General features: G+C 42.3%; 1 protein-coding gene across 3 annotated transcripts in view; it reads right to left on the bottom strand.

The window, feature by feature from the left end:
* The window catches only part of LOC118378460 (protein diaphanous homolog 1), a 140,464-nt gene extending 124,447 nt beyond the window's left edge, over positions 1 to 16,017 (bottom strand). For 2 of the 3 annotated variants that reach the window (XM_052508032.1, XM_052508034.1), the window contains exon 1: positions 15,221 to 16,015. In XM_052508032.1, the coding sequence (XP_052363992.1) occupies positions 15,221 to 15,319 (99 nt within the window). In that variant the 5' untranslated portion in view covers positions 15,320 to 16,015. Of the gene's footprint in view, positions 1 to 15,220 lie in introns of all 3 variants that reach the window. The other variant, XM_052508042.1, reaches the window with a different exon arrangement.
* Positions 16,018 to 16,635: the final 618 nt, after the last annotated feature.

Here is a 16,635-nt window from a genome sequence, read left to right as displayed (position 1 = left end):
TACACACTATTATTAGGTACACAACCCCTTCAAGAAAATGGTTGGATCATACAGACAGTGAGTCACTTGGCCTGCTATATAAAGCAGGCAGACAGGCATGGAGTTACTGTTCGATTGAAAGTTAGAAAGGGGAAAAACTAGTGACCTAAGCGACTTTGAGCATGGTATGGTCATCGATGCCAGGCGCACTGGTTCTAGCATCTCAGAAATGGCCGGCTTCCTGGCCTTTCCACACACAACAATGTCTAGGGTTTACAGGGTGAGACAATCAAAAAAACATCCAGTCAGCGCCATTCCTGTGGGGAAAACGGCTCGTTGAGAGGTCAAAGGAGAATGGCAAGAATCATGCTAACTGACTGGCCACAAACAGGCAGATAAAGGCACAGTACAACAGGTGTGTAGAACCGTATCTCCGAACGCACAAGTCGTCGGTCCTCGTCAAGGATGGGCTATTGCAGCCAACGACCACACACAGTTCCACTACTATCAGCTAAAAACAGGAAGAAGCGGCTCCAGTGATCACCAGCACTGGACAACTGAGAAGTGGAAAATTCAGGCTGTTGTGGCAAAGCTGGGTCCGACCCGGTACTAGGTGGGTGTATCTAATAAAAACTGTCTGCTGCAGAGCGACAGAGATCATGAGAAAATGTATTTTAAAATCAGTCATGGAAAACATGCTGAAAACATGCTGGCTCACTATTTTTAAGAGATGATGTAGATGTAATTCCTGCTGTGAGCGAGCGCATTCATCTGCCTGCTTTTCCTGAAAAATGTGAAGACTTTTTACACAACTCACTTATTCAGAACAAGGACAGATGGAGCACACTCTTTAGGCTACAGACTCTGGACCTGTAGGGTTTACCCTCCCCCTCAGAACACCCTCAATTCGTTGGGGCATGGACTCCACACTGTGTATCAAAAGCGTTCCACAGGGATGCTGGCCCATGTTGACTCCAATGCTTCTCGCAGTTGTGTCAAGATGGCTGGATGTCCCTTGCGTGGTGGAAAATTCTTGATTCACAGGGAAAAATATTTAGTGTGAAAAACCCAGCAGTGTTGCAGTTCTTGACACAAACCAGTGTGCCTGGCACCACCTACTACCATACCCCGTTCAAAGAAACTTAAATATTTTGTCTTGCCCATTTACCCTCTGAATGGCAAACATACACATTCCATTTCTCAATTGTCTCAAGGCTTAACAATCAATAAGGGATCATAGCTTTCCCCAGGATTCACCTGGTCAGCCTATGCCATGGAATGAGCAAGTGTTCTTAATGTTTTGTACACTTTGTATATGGTATAGTAAGGCATATATAGTTAGGCCTATATGTCTGTTTGTGGCAATGCTGTCTCAGACTATCAGCTAAATGTGTCAAGCATACTTAACAATACGCTCTCAGCTCAGAGAGGGGTGTACAACTCCAGTTGTTAAGGGCCACAGTGTAGGTCTATAGGCTTGCTATAATAATAATCATAAATATAGAATGTTTTTCCTACTTGTCAGCAGGACGGTGCCCCTTAGGAACTAGAGTAGTGCACCCTTGGATTGGAGAGTGCACTTGACCAAGGATCCCATTCAAAGAGAATACATAGAGCTGAGGTAGCCTATAGCCTAAGCCATTTTATTCTCTTCGAGCCATTTGACCCCCCCCCCCTTTCTGAGCAAAAAAATACATAAGACTAAAAACACCATTAAATCAGATCCAAGTAATTTTAATGTTGCAATGTCATCTCTGACTAATACCCCTCTGCTTAATCCACAGTGGAATCTCTACTGGGCTCATTTCCATCCCATTGCATGCTCCTACCTCACCCAGTGCGCCCTACACCTCTCACCCTGTGTTCCCTTCCCTCCGCCTCACTCACATTCACCTCAGAGCTAAGAGTGCATTAACCACACCAGTGTCATATGAGCTCATTGTCTGAGCTACAATATGCTCTTATCCAGAGAGAAAGAAAGAGAGAGAGAGAGCAGGGCTGCACAGTCAGGTGCACTTTTCTGCACAGCTAATGAGAGACTGAACAACTCTACTGATAGATATTACGGGAAGGGTAAATCCTGTTGAATTCAATCCCTTTTTGACAGCACCCCTTTTTGATTTGAACGAAACCTTCCACACATATTGCTCAGAGAGTGACTTTTGGACCTGAATGCCAAAACATTCAAGAGATAAAAGGTGCTCAAAGTTTACCTGTTTTGCAGTATTTCAAATTCAATGGTGTACCAGCTAAAATTGCACAGGGCTCTCAGCTGACATTTTTTACAAGGAGCACATAAGTTGAAATATTTAGAAGCACACGATGAAATTCAAGAGCACAATGATAAGAAATGACTAAAAGTTTGTGAATAAAACATTGTTCGAGTGTTCCATGCTAAATCAAGCACAATGAACCCTAAAATATGAGTCACTTAGGTGAGACTAAAATATTCAGCTGCCCTTAAGGTGGGGGCCGTTAAAGTTGTGGGACTCGCATGTCTGAGATCCTCCGACATCTCTTCCCTAGCAGTTGAGCCAGCTCAAACTAACATTGAAAAACAACCTAGCGTGTGAAAATGTAAATAGACAAAAAAAAAGGGGTGAGGACAATGTTACATTTAGTAGATTTTAGTGTAAATTCTACCAACTTCTATGCCTGTGCACTTCTAAAAATGAATCTTTCAGCCCCTTACTCTCAGTGCACATAGCACCCCAGGCACTGTTGCTGCGCAAAGGTGGTATATATATGGGACTAGTTCTTTGTGTGACTAGCTACCAGCTATGAAACAAAACAGACATACTTTGAAAATAGCTACGGCAGCATTTTGTTTTGCTTTGAATCACAACTCGCACACGCGCTCATACTTTACTTTTTCAGTTGGCGCACATCTATTTTTTGGCGCAATTTTTTTGGAGCAAAATAATTGCATCGTAGAGCCCTGTTGCAGTGCTTTGAAGGCATAGATGCATTCTGAGTTCTTTGACTGAAATGATAACCACCCTGTATTTAAGAGCTTATAGGGGACACAACACAAAGACCTCAGATGTAAAGCAGGGTCTAAGCTACAACATATGGAAATATGAAAAATGGCCAAATAGTCACTTTCTGACCACTTCTTCCATGGACAAACATGTATAGAAATGTGTTTAAAATCGAAAGGAACGCCGTCAGAGGATTCAGGATTAATGTCAGAGGGTTCATAAGCCAAAATCAGTGGCATCTGTCTAGTGGGGTGGGCAGCAGGTGGGAGGCAGTGGTGCATGCTGGAAAAAGGTTATTTCTGCTTGAGGAGTGTCTAGGCAGGGTTGATCTAATGACCTCTGTGCCCAAGGCTGTCCCCTCAGAGACCACACAGCACAGCAAAGTGCAGAGCGGTGTGGGGTAAAGGTCTAAGAGCCGAGGCAGCGTGATTGCATCGTCCTTAAGCTAATTGCCGCATGCTAAAGGAGAGCAATACCCCAGTCTCTTTTCAACTACACTAAATCAAATCTCTATAACCTGGTCTCTACTCAAAAATAACGCTGGCTGTTCGGAGTGTCACTGCAAGGGTTCTCGTCACGCAAGTCTGAGAAAAGGAAAGGGGAAATCTAGTCAGTTGCACAAAATGAACGCATTCCACCGAAATGTGTCTTCCGCATTTAACCCAACCCCTCTGAATCAGAGGTGCGGGGGTGCTGCCTTAAAAATCGACGTCCACGTCGTCAGTGCCCGGGGAGCAGTTGCTGTTGGGGGTTAACTGCCTTTCTCAAGTTAGCTGTAACAGTGGGTCATAACCTAAATATAGGTATGATACACTCAAAACACAATGACTGACTGTGAAGAACAGCAATAATAAGCAAAAGAAGTGAATTGGGGGCTTAGATCAGCAGTTGGAGGGTTGACGTCCTTGCCCAATCGGACAGTGTTTTCACGTAAGCTTGATATGGGGACACAATGCAAAACACTACCCATCCAAGATAGTGGAGGGACAAAGTGTGTCATCATTGTCAACAACGCCATCATGTCTGAGAATGAAACACAGGTAGAACGATCATTGGGAGCAATTACGTAACAGATAAGGGACACCTGATACGGAGGATCCACCCAACAGAGCTTTATCATCACATCTCTCTGAACTCTGACCTCAAAATTCCTGTGACAACAAAAGGCAACGTAATTGCAATGACGTCAACCCTCAACTGCTGATCTAAGCCCCCAATTCAACTTATTTTGCTTATTATTGCTGTTCTTCACACATTGTGTGTGTGTGTGTGTGTGTGTGTGTGTGTGTGTGTGTGTGTGTGTGTGTGTGTGTGTGGGATGTGCACAGTTATTCGAATACTTCATTTTAGCGAGAGAGAAAAAAGTACAGCCTAACATAGGCCTATTTTAACCAGATTTTCACACAGGAAAGGCTTTTTCTAAATTAAATAAAAATATCCACGTAACATTGCAACACAGGGTTCACGTTAATTCAGGGTTCCGCGTTTTTTATGCAGAGATATACTATAAAACGCATAAGAAATATCTTGCTGCGTCTTGTAAACATAGATCTAAAATGCTTCTGTCATTTCTGCTCGGCATCAGACTTATTTTGTGCTTCAGTTGCACTTCTCCACTTGGATGAGAATTCACAAACAGGTATTCTATCAGCAGACAGAGCTCTGACTGATGTGCAGCTACTTTTCTCCTGTAAATGCAAGATTAACTTCAAGGAAAACGTCAGAAAATGTAGATGGCTACATTCCTATCAAAAACATTAGAAATAGGCTTTTTCATTGTAAGCTCGATTTACTTGTGTGGCTGCTAGCAAAACAGCATTGCACTTCTGAAAATGTAGCCATTTTCAGCCAAATGTGTTGCACTAATGTATTTTCTGTGAAGGAAGAAAACCCTGATCACTCTATTGAAGCAAAATAACACTTAACTTTCAATATAAAAAACAGGTGAAATGGTTTAAAAATTCTGATTGATGTTCAGACTTTTCAATGTAGTTATGACATGCACAGTGCACCCCATGAAAAATGACTCTCTCAGAATGACCTTCTTGATCCAAATCAGTCAGGTTTCAAGACTAGTCATTCAACTGAGACTGCTCTTCTCTGTATCACGGAGGCGCTCCGCACTGCTAAAGCTAACTCTCTCTCCTCTGCTCTCATCCTTCTAGACCTATCGGCTGCCTTCGATACTGTGAACCATCAGATCCTCCTCTCCACCCTCTCCGAGTTGGGCATCTCCGGCGCGGCCCACGCTTGGATTGCGTCCTACTTGACAGGTCGCTCCTACCAGGTGGCGTGGCGAGAATCTGTCTCCTCACCACGCGCTCTCACCACTGGTGTCCCCCAGGGCTCTGTTCTAGGCCCTCTCCTATTCTCTCTATACACCAAGTCACTTGGCTCTGTCATAACCTCACATGGTCTCTCCTATCATTGCTATGCAGACGACACACAATTAATCTTCTCCTTTCCCCTTCTGATGACCAGGTGGCGAATCGCATCTCTGCATGTCTGGCAGACATATCAGTGTGGATGACGGATCACCACCTCAAGCTGAACCTCGGCAAGACGGAGCTGCTTTTTCTCCCGGGAAGGACTGCCCGTTCCATGATCTCGCCATCACGGTTGACAACTCCATTGTGTCCTCCTCCCAGAGCGCTAAGAACCTTGGCGTGATCCTGGACAACACCCTGTCGTTCTCAACTAACATCAAGGCGGTGGCCCGTTCCTGTAGGTTCATGCTCTACAACATCCGCAGAGTACGACCCTGCCTCACACAGGAAGCGGCGCAGGTCCTAATCCAGGCACTTGTCATCTCCCGTCTGGATTACTGCAACTCGCTGTTGGCTGGGCTCCCTGCCTGTGCCATTAAACCCCTACAACTCATCCAGAACGCCGCAGCCCGTCTGGTGTTCAACCTTCCCAAGTTCTCTCACGTCACCCCGCTCCTCCGCTCTCTCCACTGGCTTCCAGTTGAAGCTCGCATCCGCTACAAGACCATGGTGCTTGCCTACGGAGCTGTGAGGGGAACGGCACCTCAGTACCTCCAGGCTCTGATCAGGCCTTACACCCAAACAAGGGCACTGCGTTCATCCACCTCTGGCCTGCTCGCCTCCCTACCACTGAGGAAGTACAGTTCCCGCTCAGCCCAGTCAAAACTGTTTGCTGCTCTGGCTCCCCAATGGTGGAACACACTCCCTCACGACGCCAGGACAGCGGAGTCAATCACCACCTTCCGGAGACACCTGAAACCCCACCTCTTTAAGGAATACCTAGGATAGGATAAAGTAATCCTTCTCACCCCCCTTAAAAGATTTAGATGCACTATTGTAAAGTGGCTGTTCCACTGGATGTCATAAGGTGAATGCACCAATTTGTAAGTCGCTCTGGATAAGAGCGTCTGCTAAATGACTTAAATGTAAATGTAAATGTAAAAAGGTTGGTAGCCAAGTTCCATGAAAGATAACATTGTGGCTGCTACAAGTTAGCTAGTCCTGGCTGTAGCCGAGTTTCCTTGGTGTCTCTCTTCCCCTCAGTCTACCCACTACCCCATATAACCTCCGCAGGCCGCTGCAGCAATAGAGCCAGCCTCTCCCTCGCACTGCAGTACTTCGGGTTAAAAACATACATAAATGTTACATACACACATACACAAGAAACACATGTACTTCAAGTATCTGGCAAAAATTAATGATACTATTTGAATAGTGAAATCATTTCAAACCCCCATCCCTACTGTGTGTGTTTGTTTTGCATAATACAAATTCTGTTGGGGTGACTTCAAACCCCAGATCATTCCAGCCAAGGCCAAATCACTGATACTAACTTGCTCTCACACATAAACACACTGTGCAGACTGCAGTACCATACTTCATTATAGCCCAATGTTGACCTATTCTTGAACTGTGTGCATCTCTCTCCCTCAGATATGAACAATTCTGGATTTTATTAAAAACTTCTCTTTTTTTAATTAGGTAAACAGCCTAAATTATCTTTTTTTTTTACTATTTCAAAAAAGGTAACATTTCAAATCAAGTGCAAAAATGGGTCTAAACAGACCTGATGCTCAATTAAGTTCTGGGTCCATACACGTTAAGAGAAGAGCGAGAACAATATTAGTTAAATTATTGAAATACTTTCAACAAGTGTTTGTTTGCACCTTTGTGAATTTCAGTGTCATTTATAAAAAAATAAAGCACTTGTTTAACAACGGACCCACAGATTTATTTGTAAAAAATCATGTAAGTGTCTGGCTGACTTAAAGAGGCTTCAAGATTCCTTTTAAGAGGCATTTTCTCAGCTATCTGCAATACAAGTATGACTGAAGAATGAAGCTGGTGTTAATCATGGGCTTTGCTAAACACAGAAAGCAGCAGTTGACTTTTTTTGCAGTTGACTACTCCATTGTCAACACTAATTAAATCACTAGACCTCCAGAGCTCGACATTAACACTTGTCCGGGGCAAGTAAAAATAATTAAACGGACAAGCATATTATTATTATTATTTTTTTTAAATGAATATCTCTATATCAAACAATTAGGCCACTCAGATCAGATTTGTATCAAAGTGTCCTCCGAATGCAATGTGTTACGCAGTTACCTCCTAATCTCTATATTTCAATCAAGACGCATATATATATTTACATTAAAGCCTTATCCTAAAATGTATTAAATATTTTTTCCCCCTCAATCTACACAAAATACCACATAACGAGAAAGCGAAACCAGGTTTTTGGCAAATTTGTTAAAAAATAAAAAAACAGAAATAACTTATTTCCATAAGCATTCAGACCCTTTGCTACGAGACTCGAAATTGAGCTCAGGTGCATCCGGTTTCCATTGATCATCATTGACATGGATCTACAACTTGATTGGAGTCCACCTGTGATAAACTAATTTGATTTGACATGATTTGGAAAGGCACACACACTTGTCTATATAAAACGCTCCTACAGTTGACAGTGCATGTCAGAGCAAAAACCAAGCCATGAGGTCGGGAAAAAAATGTCTGTAGAGGCCCGAGACGGGATTGTGTCGAGGCACAGATCTGGGGAAGGGTACCAAAACATTTCTGCAGCATTGAAGGTTGCCAAAAACACAGTGGCCTCCATCATTCTTAAATGGAAGAAGTTTGGAACCACCAAGAATCTTCCTAGAGCTGGTCGCCGGGCCAAAGTGAGCAATCTGGGGAGAAGGGTCTTGGTCAGGGAGATAACCAAGAACCCGATGGTCACTGACAGAGCTCCAGAGTTCCTTTGAATTTGTATTTATTATGGATCCCCATTAGCTGCAGCCAAAGCAGCAGCTTCTCTTCCTGGAGCTCTGCAAAATTAAGGCGGTTTATACAATTTTACAAACATTACAATACATTCACAACACACTGTGTGCCCTCAGGCCCCTACTCCACCACATCTCTACAGTACTAAATCCATCTGTATGTATGTATAGTGTGTATGCTATCGAGAGTGTGTGTGTGTGTGTATATGCATGTCTGTGCCAATGTTTGTGTTGCTTCACAGTCCCCGCTGTTCCATAAGGTGTTTTTAGATCTGTTTTTTTTTTCAATCTAATTTTAATGCTGGCATGAGTTACTTGATGTGGAATAGAGTTCCATGCAGTCATAGCTCTATGTAGTACTAACGTAGTACTGTGTGCCTCCCATAGTCTGTTCTGGACTTGGGGACTGTGAAGAGACCTCGTGGCATGTCTTGTGGGGTATGCATGTTTGCCCGAGCTGTGTGCTAATAGTTTAGACAGACAGCTCGGTGCATTCAACATGTCGATACATCTCACAAATAAATGTAGTGATGAAGGCAATCTCCCCTCCACTTTCAGCCAGGAGAGATTGACATACAGTGGGGCAAAAAAAGTATTTAGTCAGCCACCAAATTGTGCAAGTTCTCCCACCTAAAAAGATGAGAGGCCTGTAATTTTCATCATAGGTATACTTCATCATAGGTACACATAGGTAACTATGACAGACGAAATAAGAAAAAAAATCCAGAAAATCACATTGTATGATTTTTTATTAATTTATTTGCAAATTATGGTGGAAAATAAGTATTTGGTCAATAACAAAAGTTTCTCAATACTTCGTTATATACCCTTTGTTGGCAATGACAGAGGTCAAATGTTTTCTGTAAGTCTTCACAAGGTTTTCACACACTGTTGCTGGTATTTTGGCCCATTCCTCCATGCAGATCTCCTCTAGAGCAGTGATGTTGTGGGGCTTTTGCTAGGCAACACGGACTTTCAACTCCCTCCAAAGATTTTCTATGGGGTTGAGATCTGGAGACTGGCAAGGCCACACCAGGACCTTGAAATGCTTCTTACAAAAACCACTCCTTCGTTGCCCGGGAGGTGTGTTTGGGATCATTTCCATGCTGAAAGACCCAGCCACGTTTCATCTTCAATGCCCTTGCTGATGGGAGGTTTTCACTCAAAATATCACGATACATGGCCCCATGCATTCTTTCCTTTACACGGATTAGTCGTCCTGGTCCCTTTGCAGAAAAACAGCCCCAAAAGCATGATGTTTCCACCCCCATGCTTCACAGTAGGTATGGTGTTCTTTGGATGCAAATCAGTATTCTTTGTCCTCCAAACACGACGAGTTGAGTTTTTACCAAAAAGTTATATTTTGGTTTCATCTGACCATATGACATTCTCCCAATATTCTTCTGGATCATCCAAATGCTCTCCAGCAAACTTCAGACGGGCCCGGACATGTACTGGCTTAAGCAGGGGTACACGTCTGGCACTGCAGGATTTGAGTCCCTGGCGGCGTAGTGTGTTACTGATGGTAGGCTTTGTTACTTTGGTCCCAGCTCTCTGCAGGCCATTCACTAGGTCCCCCCGTGTGGTTCTGGGATTTTTGCTCACCGTTCTTGTGATCATTTTGACCCCACGGGGTGAGATCTTGCGTGGAGCCACAGATCAAGGGAGATTATCAGTGGTCTTGTATGTCTTCCATTTCCTAATAATTGATCCCACAGTTGATTTCTTCAAACCAAGCTGCTTACCTATTGCAGATTCAGTCTTCCCAGCCTGGTGCAGGTCTACAATTTTGTTTCTGGTGTACTTTGGATAGCTATTTGGTCTTGGCCATAGTGGAGTTTGGAGTGTGACTGTTTGAGGTTGTGGACAGGTGTCTTTTATACTGATAACAAGTTCAAACAGGTGTCATTAATACAGGTAACGAGTGGAGGACAGAGGAACCTCTTAAAGAAGAAGTTACAGGTCTGTGAGAGCCAGAAATATTGCTTGTTTGTAGGTGACCAAATACTTATTTTCCACCATAATCTGCAAATAAATTCATTTAAAAAATCCTACAAAGATATTTTCTGGATTTTTTTTCTAATTTTGTCTGTCATAGTTGAAGTGTATCTATGATGAAAATTACAGGCCTCTCATCTTTTTCAGTTGGAGAACTTGCACAATTGGTGGCTGACTAAATACTTTTTCTGCTCCACTGTACATGTTATTAATATTAGCTCTCTGTGTACATATTATTATTATTATATTATATATTATCCAAGGGTCAGTCGTGCTGAGTCCTTGTTCTGAGCCAATTGCAAGTCCTTTTTTGTGGCACCTGACCACACAACTGAACAGGACCTGCCTTGTTGATAGTGATGTTAAGGCAGAGCATTGTTTTATTAGACATACCTCTCCCCATCTTAGCTACTACTGAATCAATATGTTTTGACCATCGCAGTTTACAATCTAGGGTTACTCCAAGCAGTTTAGTCATCTCAACTTGCTCAATTTCCACATTATTTATTACAATATTTTGTTGATGTTTTGTTCCAAATACAATGCTTTTAGTTTTAGAAATATTGAGGTCCAACTTATTCCTTGCCACCCTCTCTGAAACTAACTGCAGCTCTTTGTTGAGCGTTGCAGTCATTTCAGTCGCTGTAGTAGCTGACGTGTATAGCGTTGAGTCATCCGCATACATAGACACTCTGGCTTTACTCAGTCAGTGGCATGTCGTTAGTCAAAATTGAAAAAAAGCAAAGGGCCTAAACAGTTACCTGGGGAATTCCTGATTCTAACTGGATTACATTTGAGAGGCTACCATTAAAGAACACCCTCTGTGTTCTGTTACTTGTCTAACTCTTTATCCACATTATAGCAGGGGGTGTAAAACCATAACACACAAGTTTTTCCAGCAGCAGACTATGATCGATAATGTCAAAAGCTACACTGAAGTCTAACAAGAGAGCCCTCACAATCATTTTATCAATTTCTCTCAGCCAATCATCAGTCATTTGTGTAAGTGCTGTGCTTGTTGAGTGTCCTTCACTATAAGCATGCTGAAATTGTGTTGTCAATTTGTTTCCTGTGAAATAGCATTGTATGTGGTCAAACAAAAATTTTTCCATAAGTTTACTAAGGGTAAGAGGCTATTTGAGCCAGTAAAAGGGGCTTTACTATTCTTGGGTAGCAGAATGACTTTAGCTTCCCTCCAGGCCTGAGGACACACATTCTCTAGTAGGCTTAAATTGAAGATGTGGCCAATAGGAGTGGCAATATCATCTGCTATTATCCTCAGTAATTTTCCATCCAGATTGTCAGACACCGGTGGCTTGTCATTGTTTATAGACAATCCTTTTTACACCTCTTCCACGCTGACTTTACAGAATACAAAAGTACAATTCTTGTCTTTCATAATTTGGTCCGATATACTTGGATGTGTAGTGTCAGCGTTTGTTGTTGGCATGTCATCCCTAAGTTTGCTTATCTTGCCAATGAAAAAGTAATTAAAGTAGTTTGCAATATCAGTGGGCTTTGTGATGGATGAGCCATCTGACTCAATTTTTCTCCCAAAAATGTAATTTAAGGTACCCCAAAGCATTTTACTATCATTCTTTATATAATGTATCTTTGTTTCATAGTGTAGTTTCTTTTTCTTTATTTTAGTCACATGATTTCTTCATTTGTAGTATGTTTGCCAATCAGTTCGGCTGCCAGACTTAATTGCCATACCTTTCGCCTCATCCCTCTCAACCATACAACTTTTAAATTCCTCATCAATTTAAGTCTTTATAATAATGTTCTTAAAATCGGTGCGTGCTCATTAGTAACTGGAATAAGTAGTTTCATAAATGTGTCAAGTGCAGCATCTGGTTGCTCCTTATTACACACCATAGACCAGCAAATATTGTTTACATCACCAACATACGAATCACAAAAAAAAAAACGTATTGTATGACCTCTTATATTAGATGAACTATATGAACTATATTAGGCCCAGCCTTCGGAACTTTGGTTTTCCTAGATATGGTTATTATATTGTGATCACTGCATCCTATGAATTTGGACACTGTTTTAAAGCAAATATCTGCAGCGTTAGTAAAGATGTGATCAATGCATGTTGAGGATTTAATTCCTGTGCTGCTTGTAACTACCTTAGTAGGTTGACTGACAACCTGATCCAGGTTGCAGCCACTGGTTACAGTTTGAAGTTTTTTCCTGAGTGGGCAGCTTGATGATAGCCAGCCAATATTTAAAATCACCCAGAAAATATACTTCTCTGTTGATATCACATACACAATTCAAGCATTTCACACACATTAGCACTTGGTAGTCTATATCTATAACCTTTACAGGAACGTAGTTCTGAATATAGACCGCAACACCGCCTCCGTTGGCATTTCTGTCTTTTCGGTAGATGTTATAACCATGTATTAATGCTAAAATCAGTTTTTTTAAATCCATTTTTAAATGTTCTGAGCTAGCCCTCATTTGACCCCACATGGACTACGACAGTGTCAACAACCAGCATCTGTGGTAGAACAGACGGAAGCAGCCTTGTTATGTCCTGTACTCGTGCTCCTTGGTAAGCACAGGGTTTTTGCCTTGGGGATCGAAATGTTTCTCATCATAGAGCTGCCTATGATGACAGCTGATGATGTTGAATGGCCCGCTCTCTCAGGCAGCCTCACAGTCTGGTGAGGCTGGTAGCTCAGAGGATTTTATCCCGAGGTGGAAGCCACCGGAGAGGGAGACAGAGCCGAGGACGAAGACGCAGGTACCTCCGGATCCGATCTTGATTGGGAAGCCACCAAGGACAAAGGTGCCGGAACCTCTGGATCCAGGGCGGCAAAGCTGTTTCTGGTCTGTGTCCGCTCTGAGCTCAACATCTCCATGGAGACCCCCGTTTCCAGAGGACGCTTTCTTTGACTTCCACATCATCATGCTGTGGGATGTTTTTCAGAGGCATGGACTGGGAAACTAGTCAGGATCGAAGGAAAGATGAACGAAACAAAGTACAAAGAGATCCTTGATCAAAACCTGCTCCAGAGTGCTCAGGACCTCAGACTGGGGCGAAGGTTCACCTTCCAATAGGACAACAACGCTAAGCACACAGCCAACATGTCCCAAAGGCACTTTTGGTTAAGTCTAAAAATGTCCTTGAGTGGCCAAGCCAGAGTCCAAACTTGAACCCGCTCGAACATCTCTGGAGAGACCTGAAAATAGCTGTGCAGCAATGCTCCCCATCCAACCTGACAGACCATAAGAGGATCTGCAGAGAAGAATGGGAGAAACTCCCCAAATACAGGTGTGCCAAGCCAGTAGCGTCATACCCAATAAGACGAAGCTGTAATCGCTGCCAAATGTGCTTCAAAAGTACTGGGTAAAGGGTCTGAAATGGTATGTAAATGTGATAATATTTTTTTTAGATATACATAAACATTTTTTAAAAACTGTTTCTTTGTCATTGAGTATTGTGTGTAGATTGAGGCAAAAAAAAGTTATCAATTTCAGAAAACACTAATGTAAAGAAATGTGGAAAAAGTCAAGGGGTCTGAATAATTTCCGAACGCACTCTATTTGCCAAGTTATAGCTCATTTTTGGTCAGCAATGAAAATCCTGGAAAAGTCATGGTGTGTACCGTTGCCAGAAGAGAGAGAGCTAGAGATTCCGCAGCAGGTAAAATAATGATATAGCATAAAACAGACGAAATAGATAACCATCCTCAGCCCTGACAGAACACCCCACATTGTAAAAAATATATATAATAATTTAAACGCTGACTTTTGGTGTGTTTGAGCAGGGTTGGATCAAAAGCCTGCACACCAAGTAGCTCTCCAGAAGGGAGAGGTTACAGACCAGGTGACCGTCCTATCAATAGATAATGCAAACCAGATCACATAGCCTACACATTGAACCTGGCCAAATCATTCAAGTTGCAAACATCTGCTCTAGCGAGCATGGCAGGACGCCTGGGCTGAGAACATCTGTCACTGGCACCTTTCAGAACGGGGACAGTGAAGGGCTTTCTAGAGAGGGTGGAGGGGGGTTGGGGTCTTACAAAAGCATGTGATAGGGTGGGAAGCTGTGCTCGTTGACCAGGTGTGTATTTGGGCCTCTATGGTTACCATTTGTCTGTCGAATATCAGTTTCCAACTGTTGCTAGACTAGCCAGGGGTTAAATGACACGTCACTACTCTCCATGATGACAAGCAATTACGGGTGACTCCCCGTGCTCTCTCTTGTAGATATCACACTGAATCACCCATTCTTGCCATGGGTACTAAATGCTATGACGTCACTATCGCCATCCACGCGACTACTTCAAATCAGTGTGATGTACCACATGTCAGTGTTTTACTCTACGATGCAAAGTAGCATATTATTTAAATCCATTTCCCATTCATATACGTTTATTTCGTCATTGATGTGTAAATGACATTTCTGAATACTAGCCCGCAAGGTAAGACCATGTAAATTGTTTGCCTACGTGGGAAAGTGGAGAAAGGCATTTATTCCATGTGTACTGTACTTCAAACTATAACTTTACCCAGTTTCAATCCTGCGACAGCAACCTGTGGAAAACCCGAACCATCTCCAAAAGTAGCGAGCTAACTTGCCACAGTTACTGTTTCCAAACCGCGAGTAAAAGCCGTTTGCTACATTGTCAAGCTCGTTGCAAACACTTCAGAGTGTTAACATGAGGATAGCTAACGTTAGCTAGTTACTTCCTCGTTTTTTCACAAACCACGTAACGTTAACACGATTGACATTAGCCTTGCAGATTTCAGAGTAGTCCGAAAACACACAATGTTGTGAAATAACTGGCTGCAAATGAAATAAACGAACAGGTTTGTTAGGTAGAGATCGAAGTGGTAACGTTCTGACAACTTCTGCCACTTGTTCTACCAAAAACAGTAGCAACTCAAGAGTTCCAAAGTAACATTGAACAGGAGTGCATTATTAGCCAACTCACAATCAGTGAAATATTTAATGAATACGTACAAATTTCTTTTTGCCGTCTCCATCTTCATAGTTTTTCTTTTCTTTCTTGTCCTTTTTGCTTTTGGAAGCAGATGCAGAATTCCCAGAATTAGGATCCATTTGTGTAGAGATAGTTTCCTCAAAGGGAGAACAAAAATAAATCCACAAACACACCCGGGGATTTCCCGACTTTGCCTCGATACAAAGTTATCAAAAGTTGTCCTTTCCGACCGGAAGAAAAAATCGTATAGCTAATTACCCTTGAGAACTGAATACAACTATTAGCAAATGACTAGTTAACTGGTGCTAGACAACAACCCCAAACCCCTTTTCATCCGCCTGGGATTGAAAAAGGAGGGAAATTCAAAGTACCCCAAACAGTGGAAAGAAAACGTATTGTAGCTACTCTTGACGACTATTTGTTGATGGAACAAACAAAACTTTACGATTACAACAAATGTTGTGCAATTTTAGTCGCAAGGAGAGTCGTCCGTAAATCCCCTCCCAAAAAAAACACTGAGTGCCTCCCTGAGTGTCAGTGCGGTAGTGACTGATGGCTAATGTAATGCTAGCTAGCTAGCTAGGCTAAAACTCGGTAAAAAAAAATATTCGGTTCTTCCTACTTCCACAATATTTTTCTATACAACAAGTTGTTCTTTGTTATATCGCCGTAGACTCCAATATTGCAGTCATCTCAAATTCGTTTCCATTACTGGAACAAGTTAACTTTCCCGAGTGACAACGTTCAAACCCTTGCACGGTAGGCTTCTTCCTGCCATAACAAGTTGGAACGGGTGGGGGAGGACCATGCGCACTAGAACTATTACCTGAGAGATATGACAGATGGATGGGTAGAAGGGCCTTAAGTCATTCTTGTAAATTTGATAAATGTGAACCACAATCACGTGTGAAGTAGAATGATGCAAAACAAATGAATAATCTCTTGCTTAATAAAAAGAGAAAAACATGAAGTGATTGATATGAAGACTTGAGAAAAGTAGCCTATAATTTCAGAATACCCCCTCCGCTATATTTTTGGGGTCATATTTTACTCGGTCCAGCACAACTCCAGCTCAGCTCCAAAATCATTCACTATGACAAGATCCCTTTAGAACCCAACTAGACACAACCACAGAACAAATCTACAAATTCATTTCACTGTGAGATGGTAAATACATTTCTCCTTATAAACTTGCTGGTTTGATTCAGGTTCTAATTATTTTCAAATTTGACTTAGATTTTAAGGAGAAAGACTAATCACCGGTGTTAGGCTACCCCTTAGTGGTTAATAAACGAATAACAGACTCTGGGGAGGATGAGAACAATCCACACCTTTGTTGAATGTCGAATCTTTTATTTTTATTTTTTTTATTCGGATTTCAATATTCAATAGCTGATGGAACGCTTGGTTTAAGAGCTTTTGAAGAATCAATGGT

This window comes from Oncorhynchus keta, chromosome 4, assembly GCF_023373465.1.
Source record: "Oncorhynchus keta strain PuntledgeMale-10-30-2019 chromosome 4, Oket_V2, whole genome shotgun sequence".
NCBI classification, from domain to species: Eukaryota; Metazoa; Chordata; class Actinopteri; order Salmoniformes; family Salmonidae; genus Oncorhynchus; species Oncorhynchus keta.
This window is presented reverse-complemented; position numbering and strand designations above follow the sequence as displayed.